Source organism: Sander lucioperca, chromosome 1, assembly GCF_008315115.2.
Source record: "Sander lucioperca isolate FBNREF2018 chromosome 1, SLUC_FBN_1.2, whole genome shotgun sequence".
In the NCBI taxonomy this organism is placed as follows: Eukaryota; Metazoa; Chordata; class Actinopteri; order Perciformes; family Percidae; genus Sander; species Sander lucioperca.
Genome location: NC_050173.1, coordinates 15,887,950 through 15,914,769, shown reverse-complemented (window position 1 = coordinate 15,914,769; position 26,820 = coordinate 15,887,950). Strand labels below are relative to the sequence as shown.

Sequence of the window (26,820 nt, the reverse complement as noted above, 5' to 3'; positions counted from 1 at the left end):
GGGTATTATTTTTGCAATTACAGAATTGTTTTCATTTACATTCTTAGCAATCTTCTCCATACAATACATACAGCTGCATGTCATTTGAAATGTATTTATACTTTGGTAAAAGTTCTCAAATTTCTTATTTTGATATAACAATAGTGGCCTATTTTCACTTCACTTCTATGCTAAAGGATTATCAAAGAGTATCCGAGCAAATAAAAACATACGGATGATCCCGGTAATCAATAGAACACTTTTTCATTGGTAAACTATGTATTTTTCTAGTGATTCCTACAAGTCAACATTCTTAGGAGGATCTACCATAGTCATGGGCTGGTATACGATTTTAACGGTATGATAACCTTCAGCAAAAATATCACAGTTTCACGGTATTGCAATTACAGCTTTAAAGTGTATTATTTTTTTAAATGTCTGGGTAAAAAACTTTTTTTTTCTCCACTGAACACAATGTATGTACACTGGCAGGGAGACAGATTACTAAACTGCACTTCCTGTCCTTATGTCCACTCATAAAAAACAGCTCATTCCTTAGGAACGGTATGACAGAAAATGTTAGTGGTTTTGAAACCGTGACTTTTTCAAACCGCGGTATACCTTGAAAGGAGCTACAGAACAGAACGTGAGAAATGGATTGCTGCTGTGATGATTGCACACAACAGATTCAGTGCCTTGAAAATAGACCTTCAAAAAAAGAGGAGGATGTGGAGAGATTATTCTTCATGACACTAGATTTGAACCCCCCCAGAGCCTGGTGTCACACAGCTGATGACCAGATTATCAAGATTTCAACTTGCTGCCAGCAGCACTGCATTTGTACCGCTGCCTTTCTAGAGGCAGCATCTTCACACTAGCCTGCACTGGCATCTCATCTCCCCACTGCTGCTCCACTGATGAATAGTTTCATGAATATATCAGGCATGAGATATTCATGAAACTATATGATGGTAACCACAGATGTGTGCAGAACCCACCCACCAGCCTTGTAAATAAAAGCCTCTCAGCTCCAGCTCTGAATGAGAGTCATAAAGAACCAGGCTCCCTTGACTGCTTCCTTCTTCTTTAGGAGAAAATGTGAGGAACCATAGCCTTATTAGTGATGAGTTTTTGGTGTTGCTACACTACATCTGCTTTTTTGCCTTAATGACCTTGAAGGTATATTGTAGACAAGCATAACGTGGGGAAACACCTCTCTGATTTGTAAGGTGTAGAGTTACCCACCAAGGACACCTGCTCTGAATCTCTGTCACCACAATGCCCGTTGTTACATGATTATTTGTGGACATTTTTAAGTTTGCGAAGGCTAGTTGTTATGACAGCGCCAATAGCAGATCATTAACTTCTTGTCCATGGATGCACATTCAAAATGGGACAAATATTGTTTTGCTTTGATGGAATTTAGTCCATTATTCCATACAATACTGTTGTTAATTTGTTCATTTGTTTGATTTTTGTTACAATCATTATCATCTATGCATAGCAATTTGAGTGGAAACTAAATGACAAATTGTCACAAGAGAGTCAGTTCATACACACACACACACACACACACACACACACACACACACACAAACACACACACACACACACACACACACACACACACACACACACACACACACACAAACAAACACACACACACACACACACACACACACACACACACACACACACACACACACACACACACACACACAAACACAAACACACACACACACAGAATCTTGAGTGCACAGTGACAGTAAGAGGTATGTGCACTGAAATAAACAATAGCAAAGCATTGTTTCTTCTTTTCCCTTTACAAATGGACACAATCTGGAGGTGATAATACGAAGGTCATGGAAATCCTGATAACCTGATACATAGGGTACATGGCATGGTAATAGATCTATCTATATCTATCTATCTAGATAGATAGATAGATAGATAGATAGATAGATATCACCTCCAGCTTGTGTCCATTTCTAAGGGGAAAGATAGATAGATAGATAGTTGGCCCCTAAACCCATCAAGTGATGTCACACCTTGATGCGCCTCCCCTGCAGTCTGCTGGAACTGAAACATTTGTATATTTCCCCCTCGTTCAAAACTTTTTTTTCTCGGCACTGCCTTCAGTCGGAGCACCGGGGAGCTGTGGGTGTAATGCCGGTAACCGCGAGGTCCCTGTGCCGCCGTCGGAGCGCGCTCTCTGTATTTCAACAGTAGAGACGCGGTGAGTGAACAAGAAGACAGGAGCTCTATGTTAAAGGACTGCACCTTGGAGAAAAGTGGCTGCCCGGAGCCCGTAACCATGCGGGTCCTGTTGAGCGTCCTGTACCCCGTCCTCTCCCTCACCATCTTCGGATTATACCCCTCTATGGTGAGTTTCTTATTTCATATTAACTGCCACTTGTTTCATATCAGAACGTTGCTGTAATCAATGCTTACTATTAATGACTATAGTATACTCGGGTTTGATCGCATTGTAGGTTCTTTACAGTAAACCGATACGTGACAGTTCCTTTAATGGAGGCTGGCATGGCAAACTTCACTCAAAAGTCCTACAATTTAATGTTGCCAAATTTATCGACAGCAATATAAACCTGGTTAGACAAGATTTAAGGAGCTTCATAAATCCATAACATGCACTACACTTCGGTATAGGTTTAATGAACCTATCTGCACTTATTTCCATAATAATATTATTTTAAAACTATGAATAATCAGAAGGCTATACCTGCAGCGCTTCTCCACAAAGGTGGACTAAAACAAGTAGGTAGAATGAATCAATTCTAAAACCTCGGACTTTTTGAAAATGCAGTGCTAGTTGGTAGATTACGTGTATGACGAATTTACTAATAGACCTTATTTGTTCGTGTAGGTAGCCTACTTGAGTGTTTTATCGGGAACATTTTTTTTTCGATCAGCAGCAAAATAATAAAACTGCCACCTTTTCAATGCAGTTTTGCGTGACAGTAACCTACTCTATTAGTCAAACAATAAGCAGAACATTGAACCACCATCACCACCTTGCCCACTTGTGGATCTTCTTTTTTTTTGTTAGATACATGAGTTGTGATGCAATTGTGAGAGCAAGTGCATTAGGTGAGACAATCATGTCAGCCTAAGTAATTGATTGTTTTAATATATAGCAATGCTTACATTATAAGACCCAAAGACGCTTCCATTTGTGCCCTATATAACTAATAGTTCAGCAGGAGCATGGTTATGTCCCAGTGGCACCAGGGGCTGTCTCTCTTCTGTCTTAATTAAATACTGTGTTGCTGTATTTAGTTTGTCTTTGTGCTCAACAAAGCTCAAACCAAATTTGAGGGAAATGGAATCGCATGGGCAGTGCTTTGTACTGAGGGAAGGATGGAATAACTGTGACTAAAGCTGACAACTCTGCTCAAAGTCCCTTATGATTAATGGAAGAATCAGTTTGTTGCTCAGAGTCTTCTGGTGATGAGGGTGTGGAGCTGTCCACTCTCTGGTGTTGAAGCTTCACTACACAAGCTCTCTGGCTATGCAGCAACCCACAGAAGAGGAAAAAAAAACAAAAAAACGATATTCATCATTTCATATATGCAATTGTCTAAACCTTTTTGAGCAGAGCAGAATAATGCTAACAGCCAAGGGCAGATACTGCAGGATTGAGATCCTTTATCTAGTCCTGAAACAATTAGGGGATTCATCAATTAGTCCGTAGATAGAAAATGAATTGATTGTTAATCAGTTTGTCATTTATCAAATAGAAATATCAAATATCTCCTTGTAGCATCTTATCCAATGTAAGGACTTGCTGCTAATTTAGTGTCATATGATTTCAAAAGCCTTTGTTTTTTTTTAGCAATTCAATGCCTTCAGTGTGGTTATTCCTAACACCTTATAGGTTAAGCAATTCAGTGAAAAGGTAACCAGCAATGAAAATGATCATGGCAGCCCTAATGCATCCCTGGTCTTCAGGTTTTGGTTATTGCGTTAAGAGAGCTCTGGGTATCTATTCTGTGTTATTCTCTTTATATTTTAGAAATATGTTACTTCTAAAGATTATCATTCTGTTCTGTTTCTATCTTTCATCTGTTTTTGATTGAATCAATGAATACACCGTTGCATTGAGGAATATGAGATATTGCTGGAGCAGGAGCTGCATGCAAATGGCGCAGCCCCAAAGACCTTTCTGCTTCAGTGTTTAAAAGTGATCTGGAAAGCCAAACCTTTTATAGTATACCAGTAAGCTGAAAATTATTAAGCTGTCACTCACAGGCTGTCAGACCTTGTACACAAGGCTTTGTTCATTATAGTAAGGGGTGGCAGCCTCTACCTCTTGGCATTTCAGTTTGTGTTAGTGCTGCCTTTTGTTTTGTTTTTTTCCCACAGGTTAAGTTCCAGCATCTTTAAAATAACCTAGAAGCCAGATCTATTCTGCAAAAACTGGCTAACACAAGGGCTGATGGTATGGACTCCCCTTTATCGGGGTGTGGCATGAGTGATATTACCTCTGCAGTGTACACAACAGATCCCCAAGGAGCCTTTGTGAGAAAATAAAATATTTGCATAGTTTAGTTTCCCTTATGGTCTGTGCCAGCCCGGTAATTACACAGTGACTGCTAACAGCACTGTGTTACGCTCATCATGATCGAAATGATGACAGGAATATGTGTTTTTATGATTACACATTATATTCTGCACCTGGAGGACATATTGATTGGAGGAGAAAAAGAGATTTAATAGACTCCAGGAGTCTGACGTAAGACTGGTGCCAGAATTCAGTTGCTCACTTAAGATTCACTAGACATAGTGTCCCTTTAAGTCGTCACAGCTAACGGCTAAAAATCAATTCTGAGAGGTAGGTTAAATCACATTGATTTTCTGTAAGTTATAATTCAAGTTCTTTTTTTTTAACATTGTCTTTCAATAGAATTCTATTTTATGATCTGGTAATGCCAGTCTTAAACAGGCTACGACTCTTTTGCAGCACAGTACCTCCAGTATCACAGTACCTCCAGTATCACAGTACCTCCAGTACCACAGTACCTCCAGTATCACAGTACCTCCAGTACCACAGTACCTACAGTACCACAGTACCTTCGGTATCACTGTACCTACAGTATCACAGTACCTCCAGTACCTACAGTATCACAGTACCTCCAGTATCATAGCCTCCAGTATCTCAGTACCTCCAGTATCACAGTACCTCCAGTACCTCCAGTACAGTACCTCCAGTACCACAGCACAGTATCTCCAGATGAGTATGATCATTCTACTTACATTTTAAATTCAGTTACAGTTATTAGCCATCATGACCATGACATTTGCAACTGAATATGTTCTGGGAAGATGAAATGAAGCAGTAGATTGAGAGACTTAATGTATTTCAGCTATGCTAAAACTACCAATTTGTTGGCAGGACATGGCTTTTGTGCCTAAATGGGAACTTCAGTATTTTTTCAACCCGGACTCTATTTTCTCATGTTTTAAAGTGACTAATGGGGACAACAACTTTTGAAATTGATAAGTATTGAGCGAGAGCCCAACAAGCTGCATCCAAGAAAAGGGCTGCAATGTATTCCTTCGGGGCTATTACGAACCGTCAATGTATCTTTACTAAAAGTGCTTTTTTGCCATTAAAAGGTTCAGATTATTATTACAAGTGTCTGACATCTGTATAGAAAGGACCCTACAGAGAAATAAGACGTTTTTCATTACTTTGTTTGTTATTGTGTCTAACCAAGTCTCGCTCACTAAGAAGGCTAGTTCTGAAATCTCGCAAGAGGTGACTTGATGCCCTAAGACAGCGGAGTGAGAGAGGGGAGAGGACTTCCAGGATGAGTTTTATTGTGTTGGAGTACATAATGTGTAACTTAGTGTTATCTAAAAGATAGTCATATCATGGCTGAATATTTAGATGATTTGGACAATGTGACTGAGACAAATCACCACTGGGAAATTTCAGAACGAAACATTCTCAGTAAGCGAGACTTGGTTAGAAACAGACCAGATCAAGCAAAACGTAAAGAAAAACGTTTTATTTCTCTGTAGGTTTTTTTCATTATGTAGACACATATACTAACAATGTAAGCCTGTCAGGGGAAAAAACAAGCACTTTTAGTAGACATACATTGGTGGTGCGTAATTGCCCAATAGGATTTCATTGCTGCCTGTTTCATGGCTGCCAGCCTGCAGGGCTCTCACTCAATACTGGACCAATTTCAGAAATGGTTGTCCCAATTAGTCCCTTAGACACTAAAACATGGGAAAATAGGGTCCTGGTTGAAATATATATTGAAGTTCCCCTTTAATAGTGCCATGCTGTTCCCTGGGATATGACGTAATCTGGTTAGTAACAGCAAACGTGTGCCTAGAAAACCTTAATTTGTCTTAATATGTTTGCACCTTGGTGGATAAACAACAAATGATGTGCATGTTTTGTTGAACAAAACTAAAGTAACTATGAATAATGTGGATGTTAAGGAGCAGTTTCTCTTGGGATTTTAGTTACAACACCGTTGGGATGGAGCTTTGTGTAGGCACGTGGCTTTTGTGTTAGCCACTGTGAGTAGGTGGCAAGCAAACATACTATATACACACCATATGCCAATTTACAGAGTTACAGTTTTCAGTTTCATATATATATATATGTCAACACAAACAAAGTAAACAGCTTGCCACAAGACTGCCAGCAAAGTCATTAGTTGTGACGCTGCATGTTTCATGTTGGAAGCAGGGAGGGGGTTGTCAGAGCTGATGGACTGGAAATAAAGAAAGTCCACTGATGATGAATGTGAATCATTTATGCCAGTAGCAGGTTAAATATATGGCGCTCAGACTTAGAGAGATGGTAGACTGTTTGTGTCTGTGTGAGGTTGTAATGGGTTTTCTGTCACTTGAATAACTCAATTGAGCTTATGTTTGTCAGACAAGTGAATTCATACTGTCGATTAGTAATAAGATGTCTAAGTACTGACAGTGACAGAAAAGCACCAGTTACCTCGGAACTGGTGCTACCCTTACCCTTTTCTGTTCTTGCATTGTGCCGTTTTGCCCTATTCTGGCTTCTTGTCCTGTTCATTCGAAAAAGAGATACATCAATGTCATTCATATGTATAATTAGGAAATGCTTAAAATCACTTTATTTTTTATATGTGATGATTATATGTCTTTACAGTGATTTTCCCTGGTTTTGGGCACTTTTCACTCCTTATGGGTGAATGCATCTCAGTTAATATTAGTCTAAGCCATAATTACAGGAGTTGAGACATGATGTTGAAACTACCGGGGGTATAGTTACCAACCTCTCCCTCTATGGCCCTTACGATTGCTATAATTACATTCATGCATATCACTGGATGAGAGCTGAAAGGCTGGACTTGAAAGGAATGGAAGACATTTGTGGTCTCAAGAAATTTATACTGTACTCAATTAACCAGAGAGATGATTATTATGGGCTATGCTTGTTAATTTCTTACTAGCGAAGATAAAATGTAACATAACTTATTAAGTAGCTTTAAACAGAGAGGCAGATAGACTGATATAGTCTGAGATAGTTTGAGTTTGATGAAGGTTACCTAAAACATAAAGTCATACCGTAGCACCCAAACGTAATATCTTACTGGCAATGTGTCTATTTTGTATTTTGGTGAATTTTGTATGACTGGCCAACTACACATAATGTAAGATCAGACCGTTGTTTCATTCTAATATAACCCTGTTTGGCTGTTTAGCTGACATGATGTGCTCATTGGCACACTAAGTTATGTAGATATTAAGCTAGGCATTCCAACAATTGCAGCTTATGTTGGAGCAGATAAAGACATCATTTTAATTCTATCTTTCCACTTCACTCTTTTATCTTTGGCTTTCAAAAGGCTAGAATAAAACCTCTCCACACTCTTAAAATGTCAGGTATCACTCTTAACAGCCCTGTGCACACCGCTTCAACATGTGGAGAAGTGCAAAGCTTGACAAACCTGCTGTGCTTAGTTATGGTTTCTAAGCTGTAATTGGACAGTCACTGTTCGGGGGAGGGGTTTAGTGAACGAATGGTCAATTTTAGAATTCCAGAGCAGCTGCTGTACAATCGAGGTCAATTGCAGTCTTAAATGTTAATTGTAAACATCAGATTTCATCTGTTCTTCAAAATTTAAAGAAGCAGAATTTTGGACAGATGTTCAGCACTCGTACAGTGATAACTCCAATGTACAAAGGAAATGTGACCAATTTCTTCATCAGCAGTAGCCTCTGATAACAGTACAGTCTACAAACTAGTTAGCCAGCTAACAACTGTGAATTAACAGTAGGCCCTAAATGTCCATATATCCTGCTTTTATTTAAAGCAACACATTTGGGGACATTCTCTTGAAGTTGCTGGAAGGCTTTCTAAGAAACAGAAAATTACGAACTGAAGTAATTAAAGGAAAGTAGTTACAGCAAATAAATTGCAATAACTTCAAAGAACCTCGTGGAATGCAGTGAACATACTAATGCAATGGTTTAAAACAGTATTCTGGTTTTACCCGACTAGATCATATTATTGCAATTATTGCATATTGCTCTGCTGATATCAAACCAGTGGGAACACATACATCCTTAAGTGATGCATAATGTTGGTTTTTTTAGCACACTGTTCTTCTGCTTATACATCAGAATGAAGGCCGAAGTGGAGTCTTTAGCCACACTAACACCACTGTTGAGCATAATTAGAAGGAGAAAATTCAAAGGTTGCTAAAGAGCAAGAAATAATCAGGTGAACTAACTTTGCTGCAAATGTTTTAAAAAGTCTGCAGATTCTGTGGCATTAACATGGCAGGAATGTCCTTTTCCAAGATTCGAAAACTGAGTTTGTTATGCAATACTCTACTAATGAGCATACTCTTACTTTACAAACACTTACTGTGAAAAGCTGCCAAGACATATGCATGTTGATGACACAGATTGGATTTGGGCATCAATTTAAGAAGAGAAGAGAAGTTCTTATCCTGACAGACTGCTCCACTAGAATTGCCAACATAATGAGTAAAAATTCCAATTACAGGGCCTCCTCGGGTATCCCAAAAGAGTAATGCTTAAAATGAGGGCGCTTAAAATGGTACCAAATACACCAGTCTTATCTTACCTTAATTTTGGCTACGTTGATTTACCATATTTACTGCCCATCGTAGTTTGAGGCATCCTCAACCTGACTTTATTTTAGAATGTTATATATAACTTTACATTAGAGCACTGCCGCAGCTGCTTAGTATTCCGCTTGTGTATGCATGTGTCATTCAGTGTGGCCTGGAGATGTCCACTGGCTTTACTCCACCGATAATGTTTTATGACTGTTTCATTATCATCCTCCGTGGTGCCTATGACTGACATGTCGTCAGCCAGAAGACTCACTGAAGCACACCCTAGAGAACAAGCACAAGGGTGTGAACAAGATAATGCTGTAGCTCATTCAGAGACTGTCTAGGGCAAAATGTGCCGAGCTCTTGCAGAATTATCTATTCAATCTTCTCTTCGCTGGGGTCAAAGTGGCCAAGAAGGTGGCACGCCTCTAGGAAATTAATCTCCCTGAAAGCCTTTATTCACAGTCACATCTCCGAGAAAAGATGGCCTTTTCTTTTGCTGTGTCTTTTCCCCCCTCCCTCTTTCCCTGCATAGTATGCATCATCTCTTTGTCAGTATCTTACTGGAACCTTTTCTGGTCTCAGGATTATAGTTGCCAGGACTGCTGTTGCTGCTGTATTTAGGGGCGTTACCATTTGTCATAGCTGTCTCAGATGTCTGCATCAGTCTGGTTACAGAGCTGGCTGCACATGCAAGTTCATCTTCCCCTGCCATTAGAGCTAAATGTTAACTCATTTAAGCAATATGATCATCAGTTACAGTACTGACATGCGCATTCCACTTCACTTGCCTCCAATACACGGGTGGCTTTTTGTTTGGACAGGATGATAGATGACTGGATATACTGTATAGCATCTGTTTAGGTCTCTATCTTGTGGCAGGCAGGACGGCAGCGTTACTGTGATATGGGATTTAGCTTTATTGGCGTCATTGGCACCTGGATTGGTTTCTAAATGTATTTATTAACAGGGATTTGTTTTTAAGTTTCACACAATGGTAATTTTAAAGTTTTAATCCAGGTTTTAAAACAGGTTGATGCAAAGCAAAGTAGATACAGGACAGAATTCCTATTTGTTAAGCCTGTCTGGTAACTGCACTCAGTGCAGTGAAAAGGACTTAACTGACAATTCCGATGTTCTGCATTGTAATGCACACAGATAAACCAATAGTGACTAAGAGTAAAGTTGTAAGGCATGTGTGACTTATGAGAGATATTTCCAATCTATCACTGTATACCTCCATCTTCCAGTTATGTCTGAGAACTTTGGGAAGAAAGGTGCCACTTGAGGAATTACCAGCTGAGAGTAAGCTTCCACTTCCATATGTTACACCCCAGTGAAAAAACAATGATAATGGCTACTTAGAATTAGTTTATTTGTGTCCATGTGTTGCCTCTCTGCAGCTCTAGCTGATGCTGTTGAGGTAGTTGGATACCTCTCATGCTATTTATCTAGACTGTATGTATAACAGATTGATTTCTGCCACTGCCACTGACAATCTTTTAATTTTTTGCTTGCCCGCGTCTCACCTGTGGAGTCCCTCTGGGGAGTCCTTCACATTGCCAGACTCATATAGGAAATGCAATCAGCCATCATGAGACTGGCAAAAAAAATTTGATCAAGAGACCAGGGCTATACTCAGCAGGGTGGAGATTCGTTTACGGTGCACAGTCAGCTACAGTATATGGACTTGTTGTAAATCTTGGCAGTGGCTAAAACAGATCCACTTAGCACTAAACAGAATCGTTCCTGAGTCCAACTAGGTTTCCATGCAGGTGCAAAGAGCAGCAAAATATCTTCTATCAAATTACAGAGTAAAAAGTAAAGTGCAGTGAGTTTACAGAAATGTTACTTAACTGTAGTAAGAATTACTGGTGTGGAAAATATATTAAAGTATATAAAGCAAATCATTTTAAATACAAAACCTTTCTATTGTATCTACAATTGGTAACAACATTGACAGAAAAAGAATGCAAGGCAAAAGGAAAAATGTGCATGAAAAGTAAAGCAGGAAGCAAACGCGACCTAATATTCCGGCTCCGTCACCCGTGTTTTCAAAACTGTAATCGTAAATTGCTCACAGTCACGGGTGAGGGCAAAGGAAGTGATTCAGATTTGATGACAGCGGCTAGCTCTCCCTGACATCATTCACTAACTCAATCGTAACCATATTACCCATTTAAACCTACTCACTCTCCCTCCCTCATCAACCCCCTATGTCTTTCCCTCAATCACACAAAAGAGGTTGATGAGGACAAAAATAAGTGTGAAGCAGCCAAAGTAAAATACATGATGAAAGAACAACAAACAGAAAAGGGATTCAATTAGGTGTGTAATTGTCAGGATACCTGTCTGCTGTGAAGAGCATGAATCTTATCTTCCACAGGGAACAATTCATTAAGATAATTGTTTACGCTTTGTAGGTGCACCATTGACTTTGCATGTTTGTACTGAGTAATCCAAGATTTTGAAAGTCAAGTCTACCTTTGACCAGCATGCCAGCTGTAAGCAATCAAAGTTATCCAGATGAACATAACACAGACATTGGCGGTGACTGACTTACAAACATCATTTATTGACAAATGACAATAGAATAGTTTTTATCACTTAAAATCTTTACTGCCAAAACTAAACCAATATTATTGTACATATTTTAGTTTAATATCTTCAAAAAATGTACTTACTGACAATGTGGAAGTCCAACTGTAACTGGCTGAAACAGGCAACTCTACCAATATTAATTTGTAAATGATATAATTTATTTTGAGACTGAAAAAAATACTTGCTCCTCAACCTTTGAAAGAAATAGTTGCCTGCTTAATCTTTTGTTTCTGGGAATACTACTATAAAATGTAACATATTACATGAGTACACTGGCCAATAAAGGCTATACTATATATAGGTATTAAATAGCACAATTGGCAGCAATAATAGTCTAAGTCAGCACACAGCACAGCAAACTAGTCCTGCAATAAACCCAACATACCCAACATACACAACACACAACAGTAAACCTGTGGCTTGCCACAAGATAATAAATTGAGCATTTCATGTTAGGTTAAAAAATGATTATGTTAAAAAAATACTTCCATTTCTTTTCCTGTCATTTGAATATTCCTTGGTGGCCAGATGATGGATACAGTCATATTATACAGTACTGTAAATGTCACTCTTGGATTCACTGAGGCATGAAAAGTTTGAGTGCTAATTCACAGTTTAATCAAGTCGCCTCATAAAAGCCCAACATTAATAGGGAGTAGAAGTGAGACTGACCTTGTGTGCAGCAATAAAAGTAATATAGTTCATGATCATTCATTATAAGTGGCTACTGGACTGTCACATAATTTTTGAGTCAGTAAGTTATATTAGATCCTTGAATAATAGAGGCCTGTTTTTCAAATAGCAGGCCAATGTTAGATAACCCTGTAGGATGTTGGGTGCATGCTTTAACATGAACAATAGTACAATGAAGGTTTCTAATAAAGTCACAAATCTGAACCTGTTTGAAGATTATAGGGTGACATGGTGAGTTACACAGATGTAGAGACAATTCTATGATAATTTTACACACCATAATTTTAGCGTTAGCATTGTATCATACTGTTATATTGTAAGGCGTTTCTATTATTGTGTTATGTCTTTGTTTCTAGAATGTAGAGCACAGAATGTCATTCTAAAGAAATTTATTTGTGTTTAAAAGAGCTCCCATTAGTTAAGATACAAATGAAGAAATAGATAAAAGACAAGTTAAGATGTAAAAATAGCTTACCAAAAAAAGTGCTCTGAGTAAATCAGGTAAAATCAATTTTAGAGGCTATATAAGAAATGGCACATACAATCTGTCTTAGGTTGATACAATAGGCTGTATATAAAGATGGATTGCTTGACAGCGCCACAGAAGTGAAGCCAAAACATCTGGATCGCCCCCTGTGGCTGGCTGCAGTATAGTTCATAAACCCCGCCCCTCCATGTTAGCGGATGGGACATGGGCCAATCTAAGAAATCAAAGTATACATTTTTTTCCTAAGATGGTTTTTGTCATTTTAGGTAGGTCTGATCATGCTGATGTTTGTTTAAGTGTTCATTTGTCTGATAAGTTTTGATTTTATTAGTTATTTGATGCTATAAAACAGTCTATGGTTGATACAGTATCCAGATATGTTTACCCATGATATGTTAAGACCACAGTAAACTATTGATTTACATAATAAATCTGGTCTGATTTTATAAAGGGTTAATGCATCTTAGTGCTGATTGGGCTAGTGATCCTTTTTGTGATAAAACCTGGAGGGGTTATACATTTTGCAGTTGATTTCTGGTTTTGACTTGTTGAATATTAAATACTGGCACAAAATGTTGTCTGTTTGCAACTTTGTTCTAAAATTATTGATGACTATTATTGATGAGTCAATCCCTGGCCAAGAAAGAGAGGAGATCAAGGAGAACAGACGAAACATGAATCAGTCCTGGCAATTATTATTATATATATTATGTGTTTGTGTGTGTAGTACATGCTGTATGTAACCACTCATGCATGTGTGTGTGTGTGTGTGTGTGTGTGTGTGTGTGTGTGTGTGTGTGTGTGATGCCTGTGCAGAGATCGAAACACTTTGCTGAGCGGCTTGGCAGAGCTTTGAGCTGCTGGGTGCTGTTTTGTGAGGATGATTAATGACTAGACTTTAGCGCGCAGCTTTGTGAAACTATTGTAGCCTTGAGTCTGATCTTGAGAGATCGAAAATATTGAAAAATTAGCCTGGCCTTATCAACAACAGTTTCATAAATAAAATACAATGTTATAAAACCACACGGGATAAACCATGTTGTTCCTCATGTATGATACAGTTGGCATGCATTAGCAAGTGATTTTTAATCAGTAGGTAAGCACCGGTGAGATGGACTGTTCTGACAATGCCATCTATCTGCCTATTTTTTAACTTAATCTCCCTGTTTATCCCTCAACTCATCTCATCATCTTATGCTTGCTGTCCCTGTACTTCTCTGTAGAGATATATCTGCCTGCATACCTGCTCTCATACCTCTATCTCTTTCCCCCTAATTGACAGTCAAGTCCTCTTTCTTGTTCTTTGTCAGCATTGTCCTCTTTTCATTGTTTTTTTCAGCTACCGTTTTCCTACATAACCACCTCTTCTGTTTGTTCATAAACCCCCCTTCTTCCAAATTTGCCTTCTTTTTCTTCAGATATGTCACTCAGATATATAGTGGATGACAAGGTTTACTCGCAGAGTCCTTGGTGGCAAAGTATATCAATATTTATATGAATACAAAAGCATCTTCAGGCTTGTTTGTCTGTTTTTTCTTGATTGAAGCGTCAGCTCGATCTCTCCACTGCTAGAGAGTGTATGGCCACAGGTCCTATGAATAATTGAAAAGAATTACTTGAAGTTACTTAAAGTTCATGTCTTTAGTTTTCTGAATGATTCTGAATGGCAAGATGTTGTGCATTATCTTTAGACAACCCCACAGCTCTAACATAGTGGCAACAGTTTGAAAAAGATACTGTAGTGCCAATAGAACTCAAAGAATAATAAAGAATAATAAATAAAATAAAACTTATATTTTGCCTGCTTACAAATGGGCACGTTATAAATATTCTACTCTTACCCATGCGGTAATATAAAAAAAAGAATGCACCCCACACAGGGTAATTAACCCTTTCCTAAAACCTTTACCCCAAACTGTGATTATCCAATCGCTTAGCAACCGTAACTAGGCACAGCAGGCCTGCCAAGCTTTGGATTTCCCTACATGTAGACCTACATGATTTCCCTACAAGCGGTGTGCACGGGCTGTATTAAGAGTGATAGTCTGTATATAAAGAGTTTGGAGGGTGGTGTCTTTTTTTCAGCCTCTCCAAAACCAAAAACACAACAGCATAAGTGTAAAGGATGGATTCAACTGTGTGTTTGTCTAATCTATGCTGCAAATTTGAGCATGCTTGCCTAACTCCCTTACTACCTATAGTGGAGTGGTAACCCAGCATTAACGTTACTTCCAAGGCCAAGGAGCAAGTTAAACATTAAACTTGGTTCATGATAGCACACCCACTGTGTACTTTTTCTTTCACACAGCTGTGACTACAACCAATAAAGCATAACGATTCTCTGTCTTGTTTGTTCAAGTATCTTAACTGAGTGTCCAAACAGGAGTATGTTGGAATGAAATAAGAGTCTTTCATTTTCTGTATCATCATCTTTATCATACATATAATACTAGGATGTACTTCTAGCTCTACACTAAGATACTAGAACAATGCTGGATCTGTATTTCCATGTCTTCTACATTGATCATCAAGTCAGGGTGTTGACTTCCTGGGAGATGCAGCTTTGGCCTCAGTCTTAGCATGATATCATGTATATACAGTAGGCGATTGGAGGGGGGATGCAGAATGACCAAAGTTGCATGTCCCTTGTTAACCTGCCATACCCAATCTCTATCCCCTAGTAGCAGGGGCAGAGGGGATATTTAGTTGAATATGTTATTCTAGTCTGACTCATTGATCCTTTATCTGACTGAGGTTTGTTGGAATCTATGGTCCCAACCATGGCTCTGATATATCAGTAGCCTAACTGTGTATTGATAAATCCATGATGCTGTCTGTGGTTCTGAAGTAGCAAACCGATTTGTTATTGAGGTTGAATGAAACAAACCCGTTTGCATATTAATGGGGTTTAAATGGTTTTTATTTTAACACTAGTCAACATTAAAAAGTAATCTTAAATCTGAATCTAATGCTAATCTAATGATAGCTAGCTAACTACAGCTGATTAAACTTGCCTGGCAAAGTTACAGTAAATGTATAGATGAATAAATATGGGAGAAAGATGCTCATCTTCATCTATAAACATGATAACATTGATTTTTTTTTTAGTGTATGAGCCAATTTCTGAAATCATAACCTTAGGCTCTCTAGTTAGCCGCGCAAGCTGTAGTTCCAATGAGACAACCTGTAGGGGGGCCAAAGAGGGAAAAGTTACATAGTATGCCTTTAAAAAAGCCTTTTTTCTGTATAAGTTAAGTTTCCCCCTCAACATGTTGTTACATTTATTTATATATGCTTGCGAATTTGTCAGCAATTCAGATGCCCAAATATTTGTAATAAAGGGATTATCTCAGTAAAGTAATACCTGATGTACTAGTCTGGGGATGCAGAATAGCTGCTTCAGAATATGCATCACAGATGAATTTATATTTTATTTCTGAAACATTATAAACACTAAAACAAAATGGACCCAACCTGAGACCAATCAGACATTAAATTTATGAACTGATAATTATTATATTATTAAAGTTGAAATCATTGTTTGATGCAAGGTGTGTAGCTACGCACTGACTGCTTAGGTTAATTTAAAGTGGGATGCATCTGTAGCAGTATATCTTTGTTGCTAAGCTTGGAATTACTTAAGCATAACAGCCCTCCAAAGAGAACCAGTGTCACATAAATATGAACTGAATGATTGTGCAATACATAATCTAAAATATAGATCTACCCTTAGTGCATACAGTACATCTATTTGTTTGTGCTTGCAGACTATCGGCCCAAAGGAGGGCTGGCAGGTGTACAGCTCGGCCCAGGATGCTGATGGGCGCTGTATCTGCACAGTGGTGGCACCGGAACAGAGTCTGTGCTCCAGAGATGCCAAGAGCAGACAGCTCCGCCAGCTACTAGAGAAGGTAAGCACAATGGGACATTTACCACCCCAGTGCAGCATGCACACATACAAGCACACACACTGTTAAAGATGGGAATTATAAAGGAACACATTTCTATAAGCTTTATTGTTCTTTTGAGGAGTGTAATACTTGTCCTAATATACAATGTTTATCATGTGCATTTTAAAACAGGTATGCCTCTGCCAGGCTTGCCATGTTTGTTCTTTTTCAAAAATAGCCTGTAAAAGATAGAATAAGTAGTCAAGGGAAGGCATCCTCAATTCACTTACTGACTTAACTATACTAACTACTACTATACTATACTATACTGCTAAATGTCCAATTTGTGAGTGCTAACCCTGTTTGAGGTGATCATTTATCATTGTTTTATTCTAGGTGCAGAACATGTCTCAGTCTATTGAGGTGCTGAACCTGCGGACTCAGAGGGATTTCCAATATGTCATGAAGATGGAAAACCAGATGAAGGGCCTGAGGACCAAGTTCAGACAGATTGAGGATGAGAGGAAATCCATCATAGCCAGAAACTTCCAGGTATTCTACAGCCTGGTTTAATCACAGTTTGGTTTAATCAAATGTTCAATAGATCTTTTCTATTTGGCTTTTCCTATATTTCATTTCATGAATTCCATTTACACCATAAACATGTTTTCAAGTGTGATTGAACTTTATACATATATACATACTTTATACATTACTTACATTTTTACAATTTTATTTCAAAGAAGAGAGGTACAGAAAGACTGGAAAAAACAGGGGAATGACTGACCTAAGTCAGATTAAATCTCTATTACATCACATTCCATTGATGAGAAACTGTACAGCCTTTATTGTTTTAGGCTTAAAGAAATAGTTCAACATTTACAATTTGTAATTTCGAGGATCAATTCCACTCTCATGTCTTTATGGTAAATATAAGACTACAACTGGCAGCTGGTTAGCTTAGCTCAGCATAAAGACTGGAAACGGGGATACTACTGGATTGACTCTGTCCAAAGCAACTTCAGGAAGTCACTGCTCCTGGCCAAGAAATAGTATGACACCTAACCTAACCCCCTAACTTCTTTGTCAGTGTGCAGACCTTTTGTGTGTCATTGAAAATAAATAATATATACTCTACAAAATATTCAGAAGCTCTCTAATTCAGAAAGCACTTACGTCTTTGGTTGTTTCACCGGCTGTTTTGCTGCTGCAATTTCCCTGTGTAGATTGCACTGGACAGCTGGTATAGGAGTAGGAATATCTCTAGTGTGGCAAGTTGCAACACTAGAGACACTGAAAGCATTGAAGAAATAACTGTGTGGAACAACCACTAGCATGGCAAGGACAGAAACAAAGTCATGGTTTAAAAAAAGAATGCTGGCCACCAATACATCTAAATATCATATGTAAATTCTATGTCATATGTTTTAGGTCGGATAAATATATATTTTTAACAAGCTGAAAAGGTAAATGCATGGAGGATGGATGGGTGAATTAATGATTGGTTCATTGCTTCATGGTTAGCTTATAGTTCCATTGGGTGTTTCCTACAGCACATGCTGTACACTATCAGTCTGTTTTCTCATGATTAATAATACTAGACTTACTGTCACTTGCAACTGCATGTTAGCCTGGAGCACTGGGGCAACAAGGGACATATGTACAATTCCTAATCACTTACCAGCATTTTAGTCTACCCAGTACATGGGTGCATTATTTTGATAACTAATAATTAACCATGTACTGAAGCAGGGATCACTCCTCAAACAAATTGTAGTTTTGTTTGTCCCTGACTATCACACCTATCCACATTGTACCACCTCTCTCTTGTTTTCTATTTCTGCTGCTGTCACTGTCACTTCTGCAGGAGCTTAAGGACAAGATGGACGAGCTGAAGCCGTTGATCCCTGTACTGGAGCAGTACAAGATGGATGCTGCGCTCATTTCCCAGTTCAAGGAGGAGATCAGGAACCTCTCAGCAGTGCTGACAGGCATCCAGGAGGAGGTTGGGGCCTTTGACTACGATGAGCTCTATCAGCGAGTCCTGCGACTGGACAGCCGGCTCCGCAGCTGTATGGGCAAACTAAGTAAGTGGTGAACACTGCATGTGCGAGTGTGAAGTGTTTTTGTGCTCATTGTATTCAGTTGTTTTGCTGCTGCTGAAGAAAATAACCATAGGAGAAAAGTAGATCTTAAAATAAACCTTTGTAGCCGGACTTCCTTGTGTTTTTGAAGTAAAAGACCACAAATGAGTGTAGTTGTGTACACCTATGTACAGCAGGTTACCTTGAGAATTCTACTTTCAATTGCTGTTATGCTTTTCTTTGTTGTGTTGCCCTCACATCCCACACAAAGAATGTGTTTCCTTTAAAAGAAAAAACTGTTTAATGGAAATTTGTTTTCACCTCAATGTCATGCCAGTGAGTAAAAGAAGTAATTAGTTTTTGTTCTTGTGGAATATTTGGTGTATTGACAGCCTTTGGCTCTTCAAACAATAAAATGTTCCACAATCTTCCACAAATCCACAAAGGCTTCTGAAAGTGACATACTGTCTACAGTCTATAAAGTCTACAGGCTATTCGTTAGTCAGCTGTGTTTTTCATCATTCATCATTTCATCATTTTCTTCACAGTGGCTGAATAAGACCCACATTAAAGACAAAATTAGGAAAAAGCAATATGTTGACTTTTATATTTTATATTTTCATGTATACTGTAGACGGGTAAATGGCAAAGGTAGAGTTTGCATGAAAGGTGCATTTACATTTGATTGTAAAAATTAGGGCTGTCAAAATAATGCGTTAATTTCGATTAATTAATCTGAGAAAAAATAACGCGTTAAAAAAAATAACGCAGATTAATCTATTCCATATTGACGTTTGACCCAGAGCCGTTCTAGCCACCATTCGACTGTAAAATGAAGGAGGGAGACGAGAATGTGCTGCCTGGATCATTAATTGGAACATTTACTTGTAAAAATCTTCTTCCTGAATAGGGTTGGCTACCGAAATCTGGTGCCACTGATATGTCTGCGCTTCTCTCTGATGCTCTGAAACAGACAATACAGGCAACACAAACACCGCTGCACGTGACGCTAGTTAACACTAGACGGAGAAACAACACGATGGTGCGTTCAATGAAACTGGTAAACTACAGCCTCGTGGTGCATTTGAAGTTATTGTAAATGTCCTTTTCCCATCTGGTGGTGTTTTTGTCGTTCAACAGCAATTTACTAGTGAAATAAGTTAATGTTATTGTTATACATTATTATTAAATCATTTCATTTTGACCATATGGCCTTAGCAATAAACAAGCCGTTCTTTAATGTCACCAACTATTGTTTAGTACAATTTTTTTTCTTTTCTTTTTTTACTTTCTTAAAAAGTATCAGTTCAGGCACCGTTAATTATGTATGCGATTAATTTCAATTAATTAATCACAGAGTATGTAATTAATTAGATTACATTTTTTAATCGATTGACAGCCCTAGTAAAAATCTGTCCTTTGCTAATTGTGCTCAAACCAAATCTGTTGTTGTTGTAACAGCTCGTAACTAAAGACTTTAATGATATGTGAGGTCTGTATTTACATTGTATTTAGGTGCAATGAAAACAAGGAAAAACTATGGGCTAGGCATGAGAAAGCTGTGTAGTATACAAACAGCAGTTGCACCATTATGCTTTAAGCAGCTCGCTGCCAGTGCTATCTTAGTATGCACCAAGGGTACACTCTCTGGTGGCACAGGCATGAAATTGGCTTGAGAAATCTAGTTAGAGACAAAAAGCACCACAGAACATCTTATCGCTGCCTTTCTTTATTAACAGCGTGTGGGAAATTAATGAAAATCACTGGACCTGTTACAATAAAGACATCTGGAACCCGGTTTGGGGCATGGATGACTGATCCTCTAGCATCGACCAGAAACAACAGGGTGAGTTATGAGAGCAGGGGAGTGCTTTCCGAGGACTGGGCAGTGTGTACAGTACAATATCTGTGTTGTGTTTTTAGAGTAGGTAGAATATCACAACAGCTGAAGACTGTTATCATGGAATGGGTTTTGATTTAACTAAGTAGTGTATGTTTCTGAACTTCTCATTTTTGAACTGCATTTCTACACTTTTTTTTATAGAATCAGATAAATTATTTAAAGATGATCATTTAAAAAAGAGGTTAGAAAAAGTTTATATCTGATGGTTGACATGTATCAGGCTATATCGAGTTTCTCACTACCCATTCTCTTCATCCTCTCTGATGTAGGTTTGGTATATGGACAGTTACACTAACAGCAAGATTGTGCGCGAGTACAAGACGATGGACGACTTTGTAGCAGGGGTGGTTTCCCGAACCTACAACCTCCCATTTAAATGGGAGGGAACCAATCACATTGTCTACAATGGATCCCTTTACTACAACAAGTACCAGAGCAACATAATTGTCAAGTACAGCTTCGAGACAGGCAGCGTGTTGGCCCAGCGAGCTTTGGAGTTCGCCGGCTTCCACAACATGTACCCATACACATGGGGGGGGTTCTCCGACATCGACGTCATGGCTGACGAACTGGGAATGTGGGCTGTGTACGCGACCAATCAAAATGCTGGAAATGTCGTCATCTCCCAGATTGACCCTTACACTCTACAGGTCATGAAGACTTGGAACACTGAATACTCCAAAAGGAATGCGGGCGAATCATTCATGATCTGTGGGACGCTCTATATCACTAACTCTCACCTGTCCGGAGCGAAGGTTTACTACGCTTACTCTACGAAGACTTCAAGTTACGAGTACATAGACATTCCTTTCCACAACCAGTACTTTCATATCTCCATGCTTGACTACAACGCCAGAGAGAGAGCACTGTACGCCTGGAATAACGGACACCAGGTAATATTTAATGTCACCCTCTTTCATGTCATAAAAACTGATGATGACTCTTAAACATGATACTTTTCCAACCAAAACTAAAGCACCATCGTTTGTGATATAAAAAAGGACCTCCTAATTAACCATGTTTTCTTCTGTCAAAAGTGGACTATGGTATCTTTAATTGCCGCTAGAACTTTTCTAATTCGTGGCTCTGGCTGAATTGAGCATGGACACCAATGACTTGATACTTTACTGAAAAACATGTTCTACATTTTTTACTCCTTTCCATTGCTGCTGATCAGACTGTTATGCCTTATTTGCTATGTGTTGGGTCTGCCAGCCAAAAGACTGTCGAAAGCTTTTGCATGAATGTCCACATTTTGTCTACAGTGATTTCCTATGATAGTGTTTATGTTGCAAATCTGTATTGCTTACAGTGTTTGCATTTGTGTCTATTTAAAAGTCTATTTAAAAGTATTGAAACCTTAAAGGCAACCTTTCCTGCATATTTGCCACCATGTTAAGCTATCTGATTATAAAATATAGTAGTGATTCTTTTAAAGATGGGACTGTAAAATATTGCTGTTACGGATGTATCTGTGGAAAAAGAACATTTGTATTTTTTATAAAAGAAAACCATAAAAGTATATCTGTGCATTTTCATGAAAATTAAAATATTGTACATTTCATTAAAATGGTTTTGGCTGTTAAAATGTATATCTGCCATGATCTGATGAAATAACAATCAGCTCAGCCATTCAATGATTTGTAACCAGAAGTCACACCCATACTTACATAGCAAGGTATCATGGGCCTAAAGATAACATGGATATACATAATAAAAGCCTACTTCTTTATATTTATACAAATAAGGACAGAGATGAATATATATTGATAAGTGATGATGATGGCAGTATCTGTCAGGAAGAAAGGAAGGGATTTTCTTGCTCTCAACATGAGGCCTTGAGAATCATTCTTTGGCATTTCAATCAGCATGAAGTGGCAATGAACCGCTAAGATGATTCACAGCGTTCACTATAATATCCTTCTCCTCACCATGATTTCTCTACAGTATCTTCAATAACAGAAGTTTGCTTTATGGTACCTGATAATATGTTTTCGTGTGTCACAGTGTGGTCTATCTTTTTTATAGGTAAACACTCACGTTTTCATGCACATATAATGAAAGACGCCTGAGGCAAAGTACATTTGCATGCACACTCATAAACAAACACAGGCTGGAGGTGGGCTGTAATCTGTTACTTTCATGAAACCCATTCAGCAATCACAGGGAACTGCAACATCAGTGACTGGCCTCTGACACAGCCTACAATGCCTTTAATTCAAATGAAGAAAGTTAGAATTGCACTAATAAAAGCAGCACGTTATCTATTAACAGAGACATTAGAGAAAAGACCCAAAAAAACACCTATAGAGACTAGAGATAATGTATAACTGTAGTAGTACCTGCAATTAAAATGCAGCTTTGTAATGATCTTTTTCGATTTGAGAATCAAGATTTTTGAGCCTTTGCACAGCCTCTCTGAGTCTGCAGGTTTACAAGATCATCTGAATATGTGATTGGGTTCTTTAACAGCCCTCACTGCTGTTCTCACTCATTTATTGATTGCCCATCTCGCAATCAAGGCTACAAGTGTCACATGTACAATTACATGCATCCCCATTGTATCTCAAACTGCACCACTAACAACAATGTAAAAAGACCAAAAACTTCCCATCAGAGGGTCTTTATTAAATATAGAAAATGGCTCATGCAGAGAGCTTGATTAGCATTGATCTTCCCACTCTCCCTCCCTGTACACTGCATGTGGCTGTTTGAATGTCTGGGTACTTATTCATAGAGATAGGAGCATCAGATCAAAGTCTGCATGTTTGACCACACACATCTTTATCGGTGCTTAGCGGCTGTCACAGGATACACCGCACAGGGTGGATACACTCCAGTGGTTTCTATATAACACTGTAACAGAACAGGGCTGCATTGGCTTCAGGCTATCGGCCTCACCTGTGATGTGTTTTTGATTTGGCTCATTTGGATTCTGAAAACTGAAAAATGGACAAAGAAGCTGTGCCAAGTGGGAAACAGACAGACACAGTAAGCACAATGATAGAAAGTGGCTTTAACTGTTACCTCTTTTTTAAATGCAACAAACGACAATTTAGATTTGTGTCGAACAAGTAGTCACTTGGAGGATTAGAAATGTTAAGGTCATAGATCATGGAATGTAACCCAAGCACAAGTGTGGCCAGGGCTGACCATTGGAACCAAGTACAACCCCAAAACCTAGTGTTGAGATTGGCTGATGGACTTGCCAGATAGACATATTAGCAAAGTAAACACTACTCTTTGATATGACCGAAGCAAAAAGTACTATGTCAAGCCGGTGATGTTATTATGCTTACTGTACAACAGTCAGTGATAGCATGATATCAGTCTGTAACCCTGGTTGGTAACACTTTACAATAAAGGTACATTAAAGCCCTTCCTCTGAACTGGTAAGCAGCACCATCATTTTAGTAATATCAAAGATGTTAAAGTTGTGCATTTTGATGCATATAGTGTATTGGAGGGCTACTCTAAAATGCAACCACCTTCGACACCCAAAGATGACGCTGGATGTCACCATATCCATTAGAAATACCTATTAAATTATAGAGGGTGGAGAAGGTTTACAAAAAAGCACTTCCCATTACTAATACCTGTCACAAATCATGTTTTTACACACAACACACCTACAGCATTACATCTCACATGTCACACACTTTCCAAATCTTCTCATTAGTAATGTCACATACTACTACATATATACATACTATATTGCCACATGAAATGCCATTTTCCAGAAATGCCAGTAGTGCGTTAATGTTCATCACACGTGTTCTCTGTTGCTCGCTCATAAATTTAGTTGTGTGAAGGATTTGTGGAATCCAATTGAACACGTTCTGTACCATAACAGTGCCTTCTTGTGTATTTCAGTAGAGAGGATCAATTGGAATTGCTCTGTGGTTCCTTTTCATTGATCCAGAGGTGGCTTTGAAGGGCTGCACACTATTCCATTTCAGCTAAATTAATGGAAGTTCCCAAGAAAAGTAATTTTGTTCATATGCTGTAATGACTGGGTGGTATCTGTCAATAATACTACTGAACTCATAATTGATTTCAAATTCACCTCATCCTGGATAGGGACTACAATCCAGGGTGCCTTGAAACTTCTACCTTGATTCCCTGTATAACTTTTACGTTGAAGGGATTCTACTCAGACTCACTTTTCTGCGTTACATTGTTTTCTGTGTCATCTGCCCAGATTTGATTGCTCAGGGCCTTATGATGTACACCAATTCCCTCAGAAGCTAGGAAGCTAAATGAGCGTGTGCTGCACTTTGTGAGACAGTAATTTCCTTGAAGTCAAGGACAGTAGGCAGGAAACACCTGCCAGAACTAGTTCCTGTTTGCGCAACGAAACGCAACTTCTATCTTGGCTGACACATCAACAAAATACACTAAAGTTTCTTTGATAAATTCTAATTGTTTTGTGAAATCCCACCCGTCATCTTTCCAATGCCCTAATGTAATATACGTTTTATGAAAGACCACAGCTACTTCAGCAAAGTGAGAGTTTAGGTGCCACAGTACGGTCCAAATCAAATGCTAATTTTTCTCTTGTGGAATACTCTCTCTCGATCTCTTGCTCTCTTTCTGTCTGTCTCTGTAGCCATGAAAGAAGGCTGGGAAATTACCCATCATAGGAGTAATGACCTCACAGCATTGTCAGTCGCTGTGGTAGATAATTATCAAGTCACCCTAAGTAAAAGTTGTGTCTCTTAATATGACTGCCTTGACATGCTTCTTGAGGGAGCGAGAATATTATCTGACGCTAAAAGAGGGCCGAGAGGTTGAATAAAAACATTATTGAAACATCAACGAGTATGATAATTTCTGCAACATAATCATTATAATCATTACATTGCTTACAGCCTATTCATAGATTGATTGCCTGGCTGGAAACTGTGTTACTCTTGTTTAACACTAAAGGCCCAAAAGCAGTAAATCAATTGCTGATTTAAATTTCCCTGCTCTCAGAACCTCTCTGTCTCTCCTCCTGAACACACTTTCTGTACAAATCTTGGTACATTTTCACAACCAGCTATAATTAAATGAACACACCTGTTCATATGGTTTCTTTGGCTACTGGCACTTCTAGAATCAAGAATAGAAACATTAGTTATGGTTGCTAGGGGTTTAACAAGTAAGGCTCCATAGCCATTCCTCAAACTCATCACATTTAATGTTGTTATTTAGTGTTTGTGTGAATCCACGTTCCATGGTTATGTTTGCATTTTTTTTCCATATTTCGTGAGTGAGACATGAGGATGTATACAACACAACCTTGGCTGTGACACAAGCTTTTATTCAGAATCCTACGGTCACGGAAATATCCTCACAGAAAGCATTTATCAAAATCCCTTAATGATCTAATGAGTCAAGTCCTTGGGGAATGATGCATTATGTCTCAAAGGGCACATCAAAGTTTATGTTGGCCTTGAAAGTACAGCCACAAGGTTGCAGGAGATGATTCGGTTGACTCTTATGTTATTATCTTTTGCTCTGAAGATTAAATGAACAAGATTCTTTTGAACCCACAATAGCCAAGTTTAGCTGAATGCCATTAATCTTAAAGGAACATTTGTTTCTGGATGCTAAGTGCCATTTAAAATATATTTAAAGTAAAAAATGTATTAAAGCTGCAACTCTATTAGGTTGAAGAAATAAAGCAACAAGATGGAACATGTTTTTACCTTTCATCGTTTTCTTCCCCATGCTCCCAGAAGAGAGAGGGTATCAATGTGTGATTCATTGTCACCTAACCAAAACAAAAGTAATTGAAAGCGCATATCAGCAAGGTTCCATTTTCATTTTATGTTGAAAAGTCCAGGTCTTGTGCTGATTTCCATATAAATCATAGGCAAGCTTTGGTATTTAGCTTTTTTTGCTGTATTTTCCGTGACACATTCCTTGTACCTAAATGGTTGAACTTGTACGTACAGTACTGTATGGAGTGATGTTCTCGGCTTGCACTGATGGGGAGAAAAATTTGTCTGGAGAAAATAACTTGAATTATTGCTTTCTTCTGGGAGGAGCTTGATCACTGATTTTTAATAAGATGGTGAAAAAC

At 38.5% G+C, this 26,820-nt stretch overlaps 1 protein-coding gene across 2 annotated transcripts in view; it reads left to right on the top strand.

The window, feature by feature from the left end:
- Positions 1-21,875, top strand: part of olfm3a (olfactomedin 3a) — a 66,688-nt gene extending 44,813 nt beyond the window's left edge. Inside the window, exons 1-6 of one of the 2 annotated variants that reach the window (XM_031294667.2) lie at positions 2,243-2,362; positions 16,641-16,784; positions 17,160-17,315; positions 18,631-18,850; positions 20,587-20,693; positions 21,020-21,875. In XM_031294667.2, coding sequence (XP_031150527.1) covers positions 2,243-2,362; positions 16,641-16,784; positions 17,160-17,315; positions 18,631-18,850; positions 20,587-20,693; positions 21,020-21,697 — 1,425 coding nt within the window. In that variant the 3' untranslated portion in view covers positions 21,698-21,875. Of the gene's footprint in view, positions 1-2,242; positions 2,363-16,640; positions 16,785-17,159; positions 17,316-18,630; positions 18,851-20,586; positions 20,694-21,019 lie in introns of those variants that run through there. The other variant, XM_035999464.1, reaches the window with a different exon arrangement.
- The last annotated feature ends 4,945 nt before the right edge of the window (positions 21,876-26,820 follow it).